Source organism: Zonotrichia albicollis, chromosome 13, assembly GCF_047830755.1.
Source record: "Zonotrichia albicollis isolate bZonAlb1 chromosome 13, bZonAlb1.hap1, whole genome shotgun sequence".
Classification (NCBI taxonomy): domain Eukaryota; kingdom Metazoa; phylum Chordata; class Aves; order Passeriformes; family Passerellidae; genus Zonotrichia; species Zonotrichia albicollis.
Window position 1 is genome coordinate 13,015,078 of NC_133831.1, and position 18,412 is coordinate 13,033,489.

The following is an 18,412-nucleotide window of genomic DNA, read 5'->3' on the forward strand; positions in this document are numbered from 1 at the left end:
GGTCCTGTGGTCAGGATGAATCTGAAATCAGTGCTGTGGGCAGGGGAGAGATGCACCATGGGGGGAACAGGGAAGAAGGAGAAATATTTTTTGAGTCAGTTTGATTTAAAATAAACACACACAGTGTTTATTTAAGGATTTAGAAGCAGTGGGCACAGCCCTGGCAGAGTGGGTCACGGTCAGGGTGCAGAGAGGCAGCTCAAGGTGTTCCCACCTGTAGAAGGCTGAGAGGAGTTGTTTAAATGGTTTTGTTCCTGTTGGGAATGTGAAGTGTTTCTTGGGTTAAGGTGTGAAGCACTGCTGAATACATGGACTGTGCACTGGGCATGGGTGAGCAGCCCTTGCAGCTCATTCCCTGTGAGCAGTGAGGTTCAGTGCTCAATCAATCAATTAATTAACAAAAATGCTCCACACTGGAGAGCAGAATCCCCTGGCTCAAAGGTGCCCAAAGGCTGTGGGTTTCTCCCTCTGTCCCTGCAAGCTGAGCCCATTCATTGCACTCCTTTAAGCCCTTGGTGTTTGTGGGCACAAACAAGAAGAGGATTTGCTCCACTGCTGTAATAGAATAAACAGGAATGGCAGAAATGCCATGAGTGGTGCAGTTGTGCAAGGACAGACTGACTGTGGTGACAGAGGGACACAGTGCCAGCCATGCCTTGCTCTCAGACCATGTGTGTTTCCCCTGCAAGCTTTCAGTAGTAAAATTACCCTTAACTGTATTCCTGATGTGTGGGGTTATGATCCTAGAATAAGTATTTCCTGGGGAAAGAAAGGTGGGTTTGAGCAGCACCAAGTAAATTTGGGATATTAAAAGTATAGAATTTTTTACCATATTTCTTAGAGGTTTGAAAAATAGCTTAAGTCTTTTCAGAGATTAAAATCTATTTTTCTAAGTTAGAACTCTTTATTTTGCTGCAAATCAATTGGAATTAACAAAAACAGTGGACTCCTATGGATGAAAAAACATCTGAACATGTGTGTGCATCAGGTTTCAGTTTAAACTCCATGAGGCTGCAGGGGCTGCAATTATGTCCTTTCCTTTTCTAAATATTCAGATCACAGTATTCTCAGGCCCAGTTTAAGAATCTTCCCTCTATATACAAAGCCAGGATGAGGTATTCAGTAATTCAGTACCAATGAACCAATTAAAAAATAAATAATTATTTAACATAGCTGTTGAAACAAGTATACTAGTGTTTGTGTTTATCATCACACAATGTCTGAGTCTTTTGAGTTTTCCATATAATTTTTTGATTGCTTGCTGAGTATCTCCCCACAATGTCTAAGTCTTTGTGATTTTTCCACTTAATTTTTAAATTGTTTGCTGAGTATCTCCCCACGCTGAGCCCTTCTCTTTAGCAGACCCAGAGGAGAGAACTGGGGTCCCCAATATTCCACTCATCTGTTCCCATCCTTGGATGAGCAGCAGCATCATCCTGCACACATTTGATGTATTAATAGCCTTATCTGCTGAAATTAATTTTGTTCTTAAAAGGTTATCTAAGTCTTTGTGATTTTTTCATGTGATTTTTTGATTGTTTCATGAGTATCTCCCCACAATGTCTAAAAGTCTTTGTGATTTTTCCATCTAATTATTTGATTGTCTCCTGAGTATCTCCCCACAATGTCTTTGTGATTTTTCCATCTAATTATTTGATTGTTTCCTGAGTATCTCCCCACACTGAGCCCTTCTCTTGAGCAGACCCAGACGAGAGAATTGAGATCCCTGTGGGGACCCCCAATATTTCACTTATTCCTTGGATGAGCAGCAGCATCCTGCACACATTTTGTGTATTAATAGCCTTATCTGCTGAAAATTGTTTTGTTCCTGAATTCAGATGGCTCAAACACATCCTCAGTGGGCATGCCTGTAGCGGGAGTTGGAAGTGAGCAAGGTTTAGCCCCAGATTTGCACTTGAGGCCTTTACCAGGTGAACTCGCTGAGACCCAGAAGAACAGAGAAGACAATAGTGTTTAAAACCCCTGATGTAATGCCAGAAGGAGGCTGGTGATGATCCACTGCAGCTGTTTCAGGGCTCCTGCAGCCCGGAGGACGCAGGCTGGCTCGGCAGGCTCACTGTGCTGTGTTCTCTTGCAGGGCGTGGGGCTGTGCGGGGGCAGCCCGGCGGGGCTGGGCACGGGCTCCCCCCGGCAGTACCCCCGGCAGAAAATCACTCGAGTCAACCTCAGGGACTTCATCTTCTACATGGAGCAGGAGCGGGACATGAGCCATTCGCTCCTGCTCTACCGAGCTCTGCTTAAATAAAGCCAACAGTCCTACTGAGTGCTCCACGGAAGCTCAACTTGCTTTGAAAGCTGTCATTTTAATGTGCCTTCTATTTTTTTCAGAAGTCAATGTTCCGGTAATTTTGTTTTGTAAAATTGTCAGACACATGCAATAAATTCCCTTTATGTAAAAATATATATATATATATATATATAAACCACAGAAAATGTGCAAAAGGTTTTAAAATGTTAACTCCACAAAAATAAAAATCAACATCAAAGTCTTGCTCCATCTGGCCATTTTAGGTAAGGCTGAAGTAGCTGGTGTTGAAGTTACACAAATGCAGTGGCTCACCCAAACCATCTCCTGGCCAGGCCTGGGACAGGTTCACAGGAGTGGTCCCAGCCTTGTGTTCACCTGAGTGTTCACTCCTGGTGCTGGGTTTATTTTCAGTTTACTAGCACTGTCTCACTAACCATGGTGATACCTGTTGCTATTTAACTTAGTTGTAATGGCAATTTTTTGCACAGCCAAGAGACTCGCCACTGCACACTCCCACAAATTTTATATATTTAGGATTTTTGCTTTTACTGCACAGCTCATTTCCTGAGCCATTTGCTGAACCAAATCTTAAGTGTATGAAATGTGTGTGCAGGCTCTCAGCTGAGTTACCTTGACTTGCTTCCAGTTGTTTTCTCAATCTCATCAACCTTTTGCGCATTTGTAGCAGCTGGTTAGTGACAAGATTCAAAGTTGGGTTTTATTTTCTAAAAGATGTTAATTTATTTATTGCAAATAGTATGGTTTAATGGTGGTTTTAAAAGAGAATATTGTTGGGTAAAGATTTTAGAGTATTCTATATGGATTTTTAAAGTCGCTGTAAAGGTTTTTGGGGCCGCTGCTGGCGTGGGGAGCGCGGTGGCACCTGGAGAGGGGACAGCTCTGCCCTGGACACTGCACCAGGCTCCAGCCAGAGAGGCTCCTGAGCAGGCACGTGGCTTTGAGCATGAGGAGCAGCTGTAAGTACCTAAAGGTGGGGTGAATGCCTTGGAAAAGCTTTGCTGAAGCAGAATTTGGGCCCACAGGGAAGTGGTTGGTGTGGGTCTGAGCAATGGGGATCAGTGGGACAGAAGAGCAGGGGCACAGGCTGTGCTGCAGAGTTCATTAACAGTGTTACAGTACCACGGAAGGGAGACATTTGCTTATTTATCTTCTCTGTTTTTACTATGTTATGCTTGCCACTTTTTTGAGGCAATATTTTTTTTGATGGGAAACCATAGCGAAAGCACAAATAGAACTATTTGTCCAATAGTTTTAAAAACAAAGGTTTTAATTATTTTTTAAGGTTTATGAAAAGCAGAAGAAAATTTATACTGCTGCTATTTAGCCAAAAGATTATTCATAAGGTATTTAAGGCCAGGAAGTGTAAAGTTATGTTTTAAATGTATTGATAATTTGTACATATTGTTTATAAAGGCCTTGTGTTTATTAGAGTTACGTTATTTTGATGATTTCTGTACATACTGGTAAATACCCCCAATTTGTGTGAAAACATACTCCCTTATTTGTACTTATTTTGTAAAGAAATAAAACAATTTACTAAAGTAACACATCGAGTGACATACAGTATTAATTTATCAAACATGAATTTCACATTGTCTTGTAGTTCTTAAGCACTGGTCAGAAACATTTTGCATTAAAATATTAACAGAATACCCACAAACAAATATTAAAACGAAATACTTCAATGTTTTGTTGTGCTGATTCTTATCCTTTGTGAAACATCTAATAAAGTTGTCAGCAAACCTCGGTGCCATCAGTGCAGAGAATGGATGCTCTCAGCAGTGGCTGTCTTGAGCGAGGAGCCCGAAAGCACAACAGAACATTCTCCCTCCCTTTCTGTGTGCACTGGGGCTGGGACAGCCTGGACACAAAGTGCTCAAAGCCTCGTGCCTGACACGGGGCCAGTGCTCAGCAACAGAGGATCAGAGCAGTTTTGCTCCATGGGATCAGGTGAAGAACCAAGCTGTGCTTTGTGCTTTGCTTCATGGCCTTTGCACACCACAGCTTTGCCAGGCCTCTGTGGTGCTTTAAAACATCCTAGTGATGCTGAGCAATGTTCTTCATTAAGTTATGTTGCTGTGGTTTAAGGCCAGAAGTAGATATTCAAATCAGTTTTTTGCTGATATTGATGCCTAAAAATATAGGGAAATAAGTAAAAAAAATATAAATGAAACTGTAATAATCTTTAAATAAGTGACCTGAAGTTACTAACTAAAAGAACATGTCCTAGCTTAACTTTTTTTTTTAAAGGCATTTTTTTCCTAAGAAAGTGATTGTTTCCACATGTCTTCCTAGCCTTTGTGCTGTTTTGCAGTCAATGCTGTGATGTCATGGTTTAAACTTTCCATCTCAAGTTCACATTTAACTTGGCTGGTGCAGCCTGGAACCCTTTCCAATGCCACCTCAGCAAAGCTGCCCCAACTATGGGAGCTGCTTTATTGAGCCATAAAAAAATACAGTAAACACCAAACTGAGGAAAACCCGCCCAACCAAGCACCCAACCAAGCAACCACAAATAGTTCCAACGTTCCACAGATGTGTGAAAGCACCATCCCAGTCTGCACTCCCAGAGCTGCCTGGGGAGAGCACCAGGGGCAGGGTTCCCCTGGGATGGAAATCACCTTTATTCCCTGGCTGAGAGGTAAGAGCTGGACAGGGTGTGCTGCCACGAGTGCTCAGCTCACCCCGTGCCAGAGGGCAGGGCAGGAGTGGATACGGGATAAAAACAAGAACCTGAATGGACTATTGAGGGATACTTTGGACTTAAAGGTATGAAAGTAATAAATAAAACACTTCTATCTTTTTGTAAGACATGGCTACATCAAGCTGAATGGAGCAAAGGGCTGGAGAAGACGCAATCAAAAATTCTCACCTCTTTCAAACAACATGGGAGATACAGTGAGTGTTCCACCCTACGTGCTTCTTTTTGTTCATTTACTTTACAGAAATGTTTATGGCATGAAGTACTGTATAAGAAATGTGCATACACAAATACATGACAATTATACGTTAAGTTCTTTACAATATTAAATGTATAATATACAATTCTACAGATATCTTACATACAAAGGTGAATGTTGTGCCATATATTCAAATATGGCAATGCCTAGCAACTTTAGAATGTCATACAAGTATAAAACCACAAAATAAAATAACTTTACAACTCTTAAAGTAGACAGATTTGCTCAACCGTTCTGCTAAGGTAGCAGGCCAACCGGCCAGGATTGCCATTAGAGATTTCTGGGTTGGGTCACCAAGGTGAGAAAACCTGCAGAGGTCTGATTTTCCATGGACAGGTATCCAGCCCTTTTCCAAAAATTAGACCCCTGCCTAGATTTTACCTTGGATAGTCAGTACAGCTCATTGCTTTTGAAAATACTAGTCTTAAACATGACTTTTAAATTTTGCCTGATTGCACTCAATTTGCATTAAGAACTGTTGACCACTTAATACTCTGTCCCTTGTTCCATATGGCCGTATTTATGCATCTAAAAAGACTTTAATTAAAATTCATCATCTACAACAGTATTCTATAAATTACTGTGGGAGAAACTAAATTGTGATTAACACATGAATTAGTGATTGAGGACCCAATCATGCTGAAGAGCAATAAACAGGATTTAGCAGAATGCTATTTATAGCCTTGCACCTGCAAACACGGTGCTGTCTCCTGAGTTAGAAAGCCCTGTGAGTCAGTGCCAAGTCCTGGCAGAAGCAGGACCCTCCTGCAGACAGACCCCTGACTTTGTGACAGAGAAAGCTACACAGGTAGAGGGCAGCTACAGAATTCAAATTTTAATACTAATTTAAAATCATAAAACAATTTAACCCGACGACATCCTGCTTTCATCTGGCAATGGCAATACAGGGTTTTAACAACTCTTTGCAAGAATTCCAGACCCATGAAGAGTGGGCTTGTCTAAAATTCTTCAACTTTCCTGCTAAATGTGGGCTTCTAACATGGTCAGTAAATGATTAACAAGGGGTGGCTTGTTTGGTAGAAACACAATTCTTTGATGATGCAAAACTAAACAGCTGCTGTGTCAAAACAAGATTGGCTTTAAAAGAGCTACGGCTCCTCGTGGGGTATGTGACCCTCGTGTGATGGTGGATGGCATTTTAGTTTGTGCTTCCAGATCCCTACTGTTGCAAATATTGCCATAAGTGGGCCTGTCTAATTTCTTGTCACTTGTTTTGTTTGGTTTGTGGGGGGTTAAGTACTGAGCACCAGTGACTATAAATCAGTCCTTTTCTGGTTCTGGATCCTGTTCACAGAGAGAGACCTCAGCTGGAAATGTAGTATAAAAATAAGCCATTTGCTCGTGTGGGTGAGTACAATCACCAGGGGACTGATATGGAGGAGGGGCACAGTCAGGGAAGGTTCTCAGTGCAGTTTTTGGGGTTCTTCCTCCCGCAGACGCCCCTGTCCCCGCAGCTCCGGCTGTCCCTGGGCTCCTGCTGGTCCCTTCCACTGCTTCCATGGCTCTTGCTGCAGAAGTCCAGGCCAGGGCCAGGGTTTCCAAAGCTTTGCCTGTTCCACAGCGCTGCTGGTCAGCCCCAAGTCCGTGTGCTCAGGAGCTCCACCATGAGCGACAGGCAATGGATTTCCAGACACGTTCCATGGCTGGCCGTGTGACAGGTAGTTTCAGAGTACCACTGATGGGCAACAGAAAGTCCAAATCTGTTTGCTAATACTGTTTTGCAAATCCTTAGTGTTTCACATAAGGGACTATTAAACACTTCTACGGTTACAAAGGGGCACGGGGAGGGTTCTAGTCCAGGGGCTCCTGTTTTATTCTGATTGTTGGGGTGGGCTGTGGTCGTCTGTCCTCGCGGCACAGCACGTACTCGCTGAACTGGGAGGAATCCACCCCACCACCACAGGAAGCTGCCACGTTAAATCCCTTCTGAAATAACCTTTCGAGCACCTGCAATGTGGAGGGAAAACAATCAGATTAATATTTAGGAAATTTTAGTGATAAAAGCATCTGGAAGCACCGGATCTAAATGATGGATTTAGTCTTTTGAGGCCTCCTTGAATGAATATTATTCAGCTATAATTCTATAACTTATTGTTAAATGACTATTCTGTGATTAAAGTCTTGCTCTCAGCAAACCTCTGTAGAAAACAAAAATTAATCAAAGAAATAAGCACTCTGCAGCAGCTTAGTACATTATATAGTAAAATAGTGGACTGTGGTGATATTGATGCTCTCGCTCCTTATAGAAAGCAACATCAGCTTTAAGTTCTAATAAAAAGTGCCAATTAATCATTGGCATAGTAATATGAACAGCCTGAGAGAGAGGGGGGCTGAGAAGCTCTTCCTTGGCAGATGAAAATGTATTAGGAGTTCAAATGACACATCCACCAGCTCTCTGTGGCAATCACAGCTGTTTGCCCTTGCTGGAAAGGAGCAAAGCATGGCAGGGACAGGATGTGGGTAACAGGGAAATGTTCTGGCCCAAGAAAGAGGATAATCTGTACTGCCCAAATATGTATTTTCTCCTTCTTCTCCTGAAGAAAAGTTGGTGCAATTTAGATGCACGAATTTAAGGAACCCAGAGGCAACTTTAATTTCTGTGACTGTCACACAGCACATTTCCCCAGGATATGCTGATCCTGCCTCTGGGAACGGGGCTGTGGTGTTGATATTCAGCTTCCCAGCAGAGCAGGACACACCAGGTGGGGGCAGATGCCAGACCCACCTTGAGCAGGTCACAATGCAGGACCCTCTCAGGCTCCCCTGAGTCCTGGGCAGCACCTGGAAAAGTGGCTGCTGTGTTTTTCTCTACTGATAAATGCCACCAAGGAGCAGCCTGTGCTGGTCTCCAAGAGCCTCACCCCAAGTGTGGCTTCTACTGAAGAAAAGAGAAGTGACCCCATGGTTTGTTAAAGCCAGGACCCTGCTCACAGCCCTGTGTGACACCTCTGCACCCACAGCAACCTGGACCAAGCCCCTCACAAACTTCTTCTTGATCCTAGAGACGTGTTGGAGCAACACATCCACCTGCAAGCAGTCAGCTCATCTCGGGGTCTGTCTGGGTCACTGTGACCCCGAGATTGTTCAAAGTCTCTTTTCCCAGCCCGGTGCTTGAAGAAGCAGTCAGGGCTCTTCATTTCTCAGTCTCAAGGTTGTTTATTGTTCCTTATCTATAAAATTCTTTCTCCTGCCCTGCCCAGGTCTGTCCAGCAGGACAGTTCCAGGCACTCTGCCTGCCCCCAGGGCAGTGTTATGGCTTTATACTAAAAACTACGTGTGCAATGTTTACAATTACTTCCCAATACCTATCACCTGTGTTAGACAGTGAGCTTCTACTCTAAACCAAACTGTAAGTGCCACCATCACAGCAGAAGATGGAGGCCAAGAAGAAGAAGGAGAAAGACTGGACATGCCCAGTTCCCTCCATCTTGCCTCCTGAACCCCCACACCAGAAACCCCAAAATCGACTTTTCCACCCCATGATATCTTCACTGTTATTCTACCTAAACTGTTGTGGCTTGCAGATCTTCATCTAAGGTTGGTAATTTGCTCCACAAATCAAATCCACAGGTGTTCTGGGCTCTGTGCCAGGGTCTCTGAGCCCCTGGCAGGGTCCTGGCCATGCTGGGCAGCCAGAGGGATGCTCTGGGTTCCCACAAGCTCATTCCTCCCTGGGCTCAGGTTCCTGAAGGAGTTTGGTTTGTGTTCTGTTCACTGTGAGCAGGTCAGAGCTCCCAGCAGACCCCTGCCCTCACACAGACCCCTCTGCATTGCCCAGGGCACCATTTCCTTTCCTCAGTGTTGGCTTTGCCTTTCCCAGGAAGGTGATTTTGGAGGGTCAGCTGTGTCCAAGGTGCTGTCCTGGTGCAATGCAAACCATGGCAGCAGCATTTGCTGCCTTTAATCCCTTCCATCCCTCCTTGGGGCTGCCTGTGTCATCCATCTGCATTTAATCCAGGCTTTGGCTTCCAGGGCTGACTAAAACCTTTCACTCTCTGCCCTGGCTCCAAGGATGGGCAAAGGAAGAGGCTGCTCCAGCAGAGCTTTGCCTAACTCCTGCCCAGTCTGCTGAAAATCAGCTTGCCTGAGGAGCTCTGCCTGGCCCTGGGACACAGGGACTTAGCATCCTCAGAAAGTCACATCTGCCAAATCTCCCAGACTTCTGCCCTGATTTTTACATACCCTACACTGCAAGAAAGCAATAGAACTGAAAGACCAAAAAAGCACACCAGAGTATGGAAGAAAAATGAAGTGGGAGAGAAGAAAAGAAGTGGCAGGAGAGTGGGTTAATAAAATACATTTAACACAGAGAAAGAAAACTTTAATTCCTCTTATTCACTTGGGCTGTATGGGGCCTGTAGGACAGACATGGGTGCAGACACACCAGCACTGTCCTGCTCAGAGGGGAAGGCAGGAGGATTCTGGACAGAAGGAGGAATAAGACACCAGCAGGCTCTGTGGTTAGGATATATTCTGGGATATGTTCTGTGCAGGGATCACTGCTCCAGCCCTGACAGGATGAAGATGAGACACAATCCAGCCATGGCAAAGGAGGCTTCTCCCACTGAACTGCACCGTGGAACACAGGATTGGCAGGTGAGATTTCTGAGAGAGATGGGACTTCAAAATCCTTGCTAAAAAGTTTTATAAATCACTTTACTTGTAAGACAAAACAAGCAGGGAGTGCCCCTGGCCTGCCTGAGACCAAAGCCATGGAAAGCTGGATTTAACACAGGATTCCTTTTCATGGAGCCTCTCTGTGCAAAGAGCCAGCCCAGGCAGACACTGCACCTCAGAGCAGCACAGCCAACAAAGCAATTCCTCCTTGCCCAGAACGTGCTGAAGGACCAGACTGCAGCTGCAATCTGGAGTTAAAACCCTGGCATCACCCATTTTCTCAGGCCAAGTGCTGTAAACAAAGCTGAGGATATTTAAACACGGCAGTTTTGGGTGTCACTGGGATGGGGCTGGGCTCAGGTCTGGGGAAAGGCTCCTTTCAGTGCTCCCATGAGACTGAACAGCATTTGAACAGGTTTAAATCCCATTCAGAGAATTTCATTCTATACATTGTATTTCTTCTGAAGGTAGAATATAGACAGCGGGAAAGCTGTGGCCATCTCTGCTGCTCTGCTGAGAATCCCCAAAGAGAATTTGCCAAAAACTGAGTATCAGCTGTGCCTCTCCCATGCACATTATTAAACAGGGGATTTGTGCTCAGATTTAATACATGCTGGCTTCCAATATTCCAAGCACATCTGACTTTTTGGGAGGTTTTCCAAATGGAAACCTGATCCTTTCCTTTAAATTGTGCAGAATATTAACAAATACATTCTTAATTATGAAGACTTAATGTTCAACATTCCCAAGCATCACAAAATTTTCTCTAAGGTAAGTTGGTGACTCCCACCAGAACCTATTGCAAGGAGTTGAAAAAACCTGTACCTATATATAATTACAAATGGGTGTAAAATGAAGAGTTACTGTGGGTTTTTTTTTTGCCTATTAGTTGTTGATGTTCTTTGTTTTATACCCACAGTTCTTGATATAAAGCATGTAATGAAAATATTTATCAAATATAGAAAAAAATGTATAAATATTGCAACTGTGCTACCAAATTGAGCAGAGCACAGGGAGACAGAAGTATCACCTGAGCAAAGAGCAGACAGGCTTCCTGTCTTGCTCTGTGGGACTCTGCAAGCAATTCTGCTCTTCCAACCACTCCCCATCTCTCCTAAGTCTGTGCATTTCCCTCACTGTGGAGATTTTCTCACTTTGGAGATTTTCATTGCACTTCCAGCTTTTGACTTAATATTGTTTTGCCAAAAACATCCTTGGAGGGGGAAGAGCAGTGCCTGTGTGCTGACCAGAGTTCATCAGAGCCAATGCTAATTAGCTGCTGATTTCATCAGCCTTTGGTCTCAGAAATGCATCGTTTTCCAGAAAGTGTTTGAAAACACTTTCTATTAATTACATAGTAAAATGATGTAATTTAGTAAAATGATGTAATTTAACAGGATTACTTATACTGCAGACTCTTTGACAGAAATTTTTTTTCACAACATGAACTTGCCAAGAGACCCTTTGATTCTGTCTGAATTTTGACCGAATTCAAAACACATTCAAATAATGACAGCAATTAGTGTTCAGCTTTTACTACACATGTATCCCATGGAGTCACAGCACTGCATGAAAGAGCTGAGTGCTCGACCAGGTGGGCACACAGAGCTCTGCCAGGCAGGGCTGAGCTGCTCTCTGGGACAATTCGTGGTTTCAGCTCCTCTCGTTGCTGGTGGGATCTAAAGGTTCCTATGGACAGCATGGCTGGGACAGAAATCATCTCCAGGCACTCTGTCCCATGGCTGGGACACAAATGCTCCTCCCAGCCACTGTGTGCCATAGCAGGGACACAAATCATCTTCCCCAGCCACTGTGTCCCATGGAAGGGACACAAATGCTCCTCCCCACCTGAGCTGAGCTGCTGCCTCTTCTCCCAGCACAGCAATGGGGACACCTCCCTGTCCCACTGCCAAAACCAGAGCTGCCTCTGAGCACCCCCAGTGTGACACTGCTCAGGACTGTGCAGAATTGGCCCCAGCAGAATGAACTGTGCAGAACTGGCCCCAGCCTGGTGAAGTTCACCCAAACGCACCCCTGGGGAGCCTGGGCCCAAAGCCCCCCGAGCTCTGGGCTGGTTTCACAGGGGGCACAGGGGATGCTGCCCATGCTGGGGGGCACTGGTGCCTCCTGGCACCTTCACACGTTCAGGGGACCCTGCTGAAGGTGTCCCTTGGCAGACACAGGAGCCTGAGCCTGACGTGCAGCACCCACAGCTCCAGGCTCGTGTCCCCCCTTGCTGCTGCCCCTGCCCCAGAGCAGCCCCTCCCTGGGGTTGTGCCCACAGAGGAGCTTCCCAAGGCATTTCCCACAGCCACAGCCACAGCCCAGCTGCACAGGATGGGGATTTGGGAAATGCTCCCCTCCTGGTTGGTTTCCCTGCCCATAACACGAGCATTTGCTGTTTGGGTATTCCAAAAGAGCACACAGGGAAAGCAGGAGCTCTGTCTTGCCCGAGTTAAGGGCAGCTGGTTCCTGCCCAGAGCTGTGCTCAGCCCTGCTGATCCCTGAGAAATGGCCCTGCCTGCCCACGGGCTGCTGCCTCAACACAGAGCACCTATTTATTCCTGCTGCCATCCACCTAGCTGTCCAGTTATCTTCCTTTGTTTCATATGTTTAATTTTAAACCTAATGTCAAAACTCTGGGTATAAAATGAAATACATTTTTGTTTAAAATACTCTGGGCAATTTTTATAGAACATCCTTTTGAAAAAAAAAAAAGTGCAGAGATCAATTTTTTTAAGTCCATCCCGCAGGCACCATCATTTAATTATGAGTGAGACATAAATTATGCATTTACACATTGTTGCATTTTCTATAAAATGGTGTGGAGATTTTTTTTTGTAGTTTTTGGAACTCTCTCTTTCTTCCTAGAGGCACTTTGGAGGGAAAAAAAAACTGCCAAAGGCTATACATTGATGAAAAAAATTAGCATTTATCAGTATAACACCATTATGAGGCCAGCATGACACTAACATACACAAAATCTAAATGTATTTTTCTGCTTAGACTTAGGAAAACCTGAAAGACTGTGATCTCACTAGGCAGAAAAATATTTCCTCGCAGTCTAAGCACCAAAAGTAATTGGGCAGAAGCAAATAATGTGCATACAATTGAAGAAGGCAGAGTGCAAAGGCAGCCCGGACCGGGAGGAGCAGGAGGGGCAGCTCGCTCGTTACCTGCACGGAGTTGAGCCGGCAGTATCCGTTCAAGGGAAACCTGATAACGTGGGTGGGGTCCTGGTTCCAGCCCGCGTTCACCGAGTTGCACATGACATCCCCCGTCTCCGGGAAGATCTCCTCTATCAAAGCCTTCTCCCCACTCAGTGCAATCCTCTCCCCCAGATCCGGAGTCACTCTCACAACCAAGCAGTCACAAGGCTGGAAGTGTTTCCTTTGTTCTTTCTCTTGTTTCCACCGCTCAAGTTCCTTAATCATTGGCTGCAGCTGGTAATACTTTGCTTCTTCATATAAAAGATTAAAGTCCTGGGAAAAAAAAAAAGAAGAAAAGAGAGGGAGAGAGAGAAACTAGAAATGCTTATAGTTCTCTTTTAAAAATGAGTATTGTTCCTGTTTGACCTACTTAGGCTTCTGTATTGTCAGCAAGAGAGCAAAGGCAACAGGTACCCACGCACTCACACCTCCACAGAAACCTCACCGTGCTGGTGTTCCATCCTTTGGGCTGGCTGAGGGGTTCCCCTGGCACTGAATTATCCTTTCATTCATTATCCCACAAGCCCAATGCCAGAAGGCTTCACTCGTGGGTTAAGAAATCAAAACAGCTGCTTGCAATAAACAAAGCTCGCTGGTGTAAGGGAAGATGTTCCAAGCCCTGCTCCTCACCCACGGCTCGGACACTCCTGATCCCGCAGCTGTGCTGGGAGATGGAGATGTCAGTTCAGCTCCACTTCCCACCTGCCTTGCTGAGGCTGGAATTCAGCTCCAGCAGCTGAGCTGCTGCCTGCCATTGATGACTATTCATGTATTTCAATGCACTTTGAGACTGGTAGATCCCAGGGAGGAGCTGACCGTGGCTAGGAGCTCAGCTGTGTGCTCCAAGGGCTGAGCAGAAGCAGCTCTTCCCTGCCATTTGTCCATCACTTCACTGGGCTCTGGGCAATTCCAATTCCCAATCTGATCCAATTCCCAGCTCAGTGATTGTTTCATCAGATTCTGGCAGATTTTCCCACCTCAGCTGAAATGTGGAGCCAAAGGGAGCGAGCCCCCAGCCCAGCCTGCCCAGGAGGAGAGGGACAAGGACTTTGCTCCCCCAGCCTCCCAGGGCAAGAGGAGCAGCTGAGGAGGAGCTCAACTCCTCCCTGCAGGGACCTGGCTGTGCTCTCCCTGCTCTGCACCCCTTTGCACCCTCAAATGCTGCCCCACAGCTGCCCCTGTGGGCTGTGCTGGAGGCCAACACCTGGGCAAAGGCCAGTTCCACACCAGTGACATGAAAAGTAAAATGAAAGGAAAAAATCAAGACTGAAATGGCTGAAATCATTTGGTCCGGAGAGAATGACATGACAGGAAGCAGCCAGGAAATGGGCACCAGAAGCATATGAGAGGTAACGGGTGTGCTGTGCCCCAGGACTGGGGAGGAGGGGAATCAAAGGCCAATGGAGATGCAGCACAAAAAGGTGCAACTCCACACACTGGTTAGGAATTAACCTGTAAAATCTCCTGCTGCAGGGTATGACTGAACCAAAGCAGTTATCTCTGCTCAAATTTGGCACCACAGACCCACCGGTAGTGGAGGTGCTGCTTCACCCCAGGGCTGCTGCAGCCCGGGGACACATGAATATTCACAGTGACAGGGCAAGGTGATCACTCACAAAAGGGACATCCAATCCTTTCCACCGCTTTGATGTCTGCTGAGGTGGGGACAATGTGCACACAGCCAAGGCAGAAAAAAGGACTGCGGGATGAGAGGAGCAGGGAGGAAGAGGGATAAGAGGGAGTGGGAAGAAATGAGGGCAACAAACACTCTCACGGGACAGCTTGAAGATGGAAAACACAGAAGATTAAAGAAGAAATCATGCAGAGAGCATGCTGCAAACAACCCAGAGCCAGTGCTGGGAGCAGGCCAGGCAAAGAGCTGAGGAGGCTGCCTGGGCTCAGGTAACACAGCACAGCCCCCGAGCCCTGTGCTCACATCCTCACCCTCCCCAGCTCTCTCTGCTGAACCATCACTGCTTTTCTCTGCCCACCAGTGATGCTCCCTCAGTGCTGAGCAGGGATCAGTTTAAACCTACAGGGATTAGCTGCCTAAATTAAAAAAAATAAATCTGAAACCTCTGTGCAGGACATGGAATGAGCACAGTTTTACCACCTGCCTGTGTGCAGTACAGAGGTGTGTGCACTGGCTGCCAAATTCTCCCTTGGAATCTGCTGGAGCCATGGATTGCTTTTCTAAGCAAGGGAACATGCAGTGCTAAGGGAAAATGGAATGGTGTAGAGTGAACAGGAGCACCCAGCGCTTTCTAAGGCAATGGAAAGTCATCTGCGGCTTTCAGCAGGTCCTGAAAAACCAGTTTTAGAGTGTCTGGGTTCATGGACACTATAAAATAAGGTATTATTTGTAGAATCAATCAAGTAAATATGTGCTAAGAAAACTCATCGGTAAAACCTGGAGGAGATGTACAGTGACAGAAAGAACAACCCCTCATTGCTGAGAGCAGAGAGCGGCACAGGGCTCCTGAGGTGGATGCAAAGCCCATCCCAGTACAGAGGCTCTGGCTGCCTCTGTAGGGTCCTGAATCAAGGACTTCTATGGTCCTGCAGCCCCAGGCCAGAGCAGCAACGCCACAAACCAGCAAAGCCCAGATCACAGCAGCCCAGCTCCCCCACAGCCAGCTCAGCCCACCCCATCACTGCAGCTCTGCAGGGACCCTTGCTGGCTGGCATCTGCCCTAAAATGAACAGCATAAACTGCACATCCTGGTACCATTTTGTGAGAAGGAAACCTGCTTTCAGATGGAACAGCTCTTCCACTGCTGCCCCCAAAATGAGAGAGCCACACTCCAGGGGCTGTGTGGGAACCAGGGCAGGGCTGAGCATCATGTGCTGAGTTTGGGTTGGTCTCTAAGGTCAGGCTCTCCTGCCTGTGCCTGCTCCACACTGGAGTCCAGCACAGATCTGGGAAGGGCTGAGCACCTGCAGAAGAGCCCTGCCACAGCCCCTGGGGACTGAGGGGTGCTGCTGCTGCCAGGAGCTGACGCCAGGGAATGGGCACCACTGCCAGGCAGGGCCAGAAAGGGGAACTGGTTGTGCTGTGGCACAGTAACACATGGAGGGGATAAAAAAAGTGTGTTCTGTAGCAAGAGAAATCCAGTGGCAGTGCAGGGAAGGGACACCAGGGACACCTTGTGTGACTCCCCTGCAGTGCTGCCCACAGCCACCAGCAGCAAACACTGCCCCTGCTCCTCTGATGGGACATTGGCCTTCCTGCAGGGAGGGACTGGGCCATCCTGAGGCAATCTGACAGTGTGTTTAGGCAGGGAGGAGCGTTTCACAGAGCCAGGAATACACAGTGAGTGGCTCACAGCATGGGGGTCAGGTTCTCTGGATCCTGTGCCTGCACAGGGTCATGGGCTCTGCACACCAAGCCCAGAATCTTTTCCCTCAGGTTTGACACCTTGTTCAGAATTCTGTCTGTGACCAGCCTGGCAGAGCCCAGCTCTGGCCTGTCTGCACTGGGTGTTTGGGATGCCCAGGTAATCCTGGCACAGGTGCTGCCACCCTTGCACTGCAGACATCAAACCCTACCCTGAAGATTTACTTGAGTTTAATATGAAATATGAATGAAAGAATGAAACCCACAAGAGCCCTCAGCAGGGAGGTGCCACAGGAACTGCAGGAGAAGATTTCCATGCTGTTGGTTTCAGTAGTCACCAAAGGCAGATGCAGACATGGCCCCATCCAGGACAGGCACAGGCAGGGAGCAGCCAAGGGCACAGGGGGACACTGGACCCAGCCCAGGGCACACTCTGTGCCACAGCAGCACAGGGACACCTCAGCCTCTCTGGGGCAGTGCTGCTGAGAGCAGGCAGCACTCACAGCAGATGCTGTACAGTACCAGGATTCCTTGTCCTGCAGGACCAAAGCATCTCCCATTTCCTACAGGCATCATTTCCCTGTGTTCCAGCTCCCCAACAGCAGCACCAGAGCCCAGCACTGTGACACACAGTGCAGCTGCTTCTGTTTAGGAACACATTTTCCTCTGGAGGTGATTCACTCCAGTGCAGTCACGAGCAGGGTGCTCTCTGATAGGCTGAAAGGGGACATAGACAGTCCAGCCTTTAACTTTTTATAAAGTGCCACAAAAGCCTTTACAGCCCCCATGAACCCCTGTGGCTGTGCAGGAATGAGTGGGAAGCTCTGCCAGGCCACTGTGGAGGAACAGAGCAGACAGGCAGGGATGCACAGAGCCCTTCCCCAGCCACAGCTCCTGGCCTGCATGTACATCCCATGGGAAACACTGACAGACCTCTCAAAGATGCAAAAAGCCTTTTGCCTTTCACAAAACGATGCTCTGCTTTTTGTTCAGTAGAAAAGCTTTTTCTGTGGTGGGTTTCAAGTGGGCTGGATTCTGGCAGTGACCTGGGACAGGGGTGGCATCTTCACATCTGTCTGTGACTCCAGGCCAGCTGTGCTGCTGCTCCGTGGTCCAGATGTGCCCCCAGCACAGGCACCAGCACAGGCTGAGCCCTTGTGTCCCACAGAGCTGCTGCTGCTCCCTCCATGCCAAACACACCCTCTGTTTTTGTACCTAATGCTGACACCTGAGCAGGCTGAAATGGCCCTTCCTGTCCATTTTTCACTTGTTATTCTTTATTACACGAAACAACAAACTGTCATCCTAGCTCAATGTTTCTCTTGTATTTTTAGTGCTGTGAAGATCTGACTGCTGGCTATGAAAGAAAGTTGCTCACTTGTACACTGACAACTATTTCCTGAGGTCAGTTTGGGACACTTCAGATGCAAGCACACAAATTTGTAACTGTATTAATAAACTGGAGTGGTGGCCCTGCCATTCTGGGGCTACAGGTGATTTCTGTGATCCACACAGAACTCAGCTGTCCAGTGCCTTTGTGCTCCTCCCTCTCTGAGAGAAGTTGCAATATTCACATTGCCTGTGCCTGTGTGTTGCTACAATATTCACATTGCAGCATCTGTGTGTTACAATATTCACATTGCCTGTTGTCTGTTTGTTACAACATTCACAATGCCTGTGTCTGTTACAATACTCACATTGCCTGTGCCTGTTACAGTATTCACATTGCCTGTGTCTGTGTGTTACAATATTCACATTGCAGTGTCTGTATGTTACAATATTCACATTGACTGTGTGTTACAATATTCACACTGCCTGTTGTCTGTGTGTTACAGTACTCACACTGCCTGTGTCTGTTACAATATTCACACTGCCTGTGTGTTACAATATTCACATTGTCTGTGTGTTACAATACTCATACTACCTGTTGTCTGTTTGTAACAATATTCACAATGCCTGCGTCTGTTACAATACTCAC

The 18,412-nt window shown here is 46.7% G+C and overlaps 2 protein-coding genes across 4 annotated transcripts in view; one reads left to right on the forward strand and one right to left on the reverse strand.

The window, feature by feature from the left end:
- The window catches only part of LOC102068829 (transcription initiation factor TFIID subunit 4), a 152,731-nt gene extending 147,137 nt beyond the window's left edge, over positions 1–5,594 (forward strand). Inside the window, exon 15 of the mRNA XM_074551063.1 lies at positions 2,099–5,594. Within this exon, the coding sequence (XP_074407164.1) occupies positions 2,099–2,266 (168 nt within the window). The 3' untranslated portion in view covers positions 2,267–5,594. The remainder of the gene's footprint in view (positions 1–2,098) is intronic.
- The window catches only part of KCTD15 (potassium channel tetramerization domain containing 15), a 49,347-nt gene continuing 34,063 nt past the window's right edge, over positions 3,129–18,412 (reverse strand). For all 3 annotated transcript variants that reach the window (XM_005492534.4, XM_074551064.1, XM_026796704.2), the window contains exons 4-5: positions 13,065–13,370; positions 3,129–7,218 (exon numbers count right to left, since the gene is read on the reverse strand). In XM_005492534.4, coding sequence (XP_005492591.1) covers positions 7,063–7,218; positions 13,065–13,370 — 462 coding nt within the window. In that variant the 3' untranslated portion in view covers positions 3,129–7,062. The remainder of the gene's footprint in view (positions 7,219–13,064; positions 13,371–18,412) is intronic.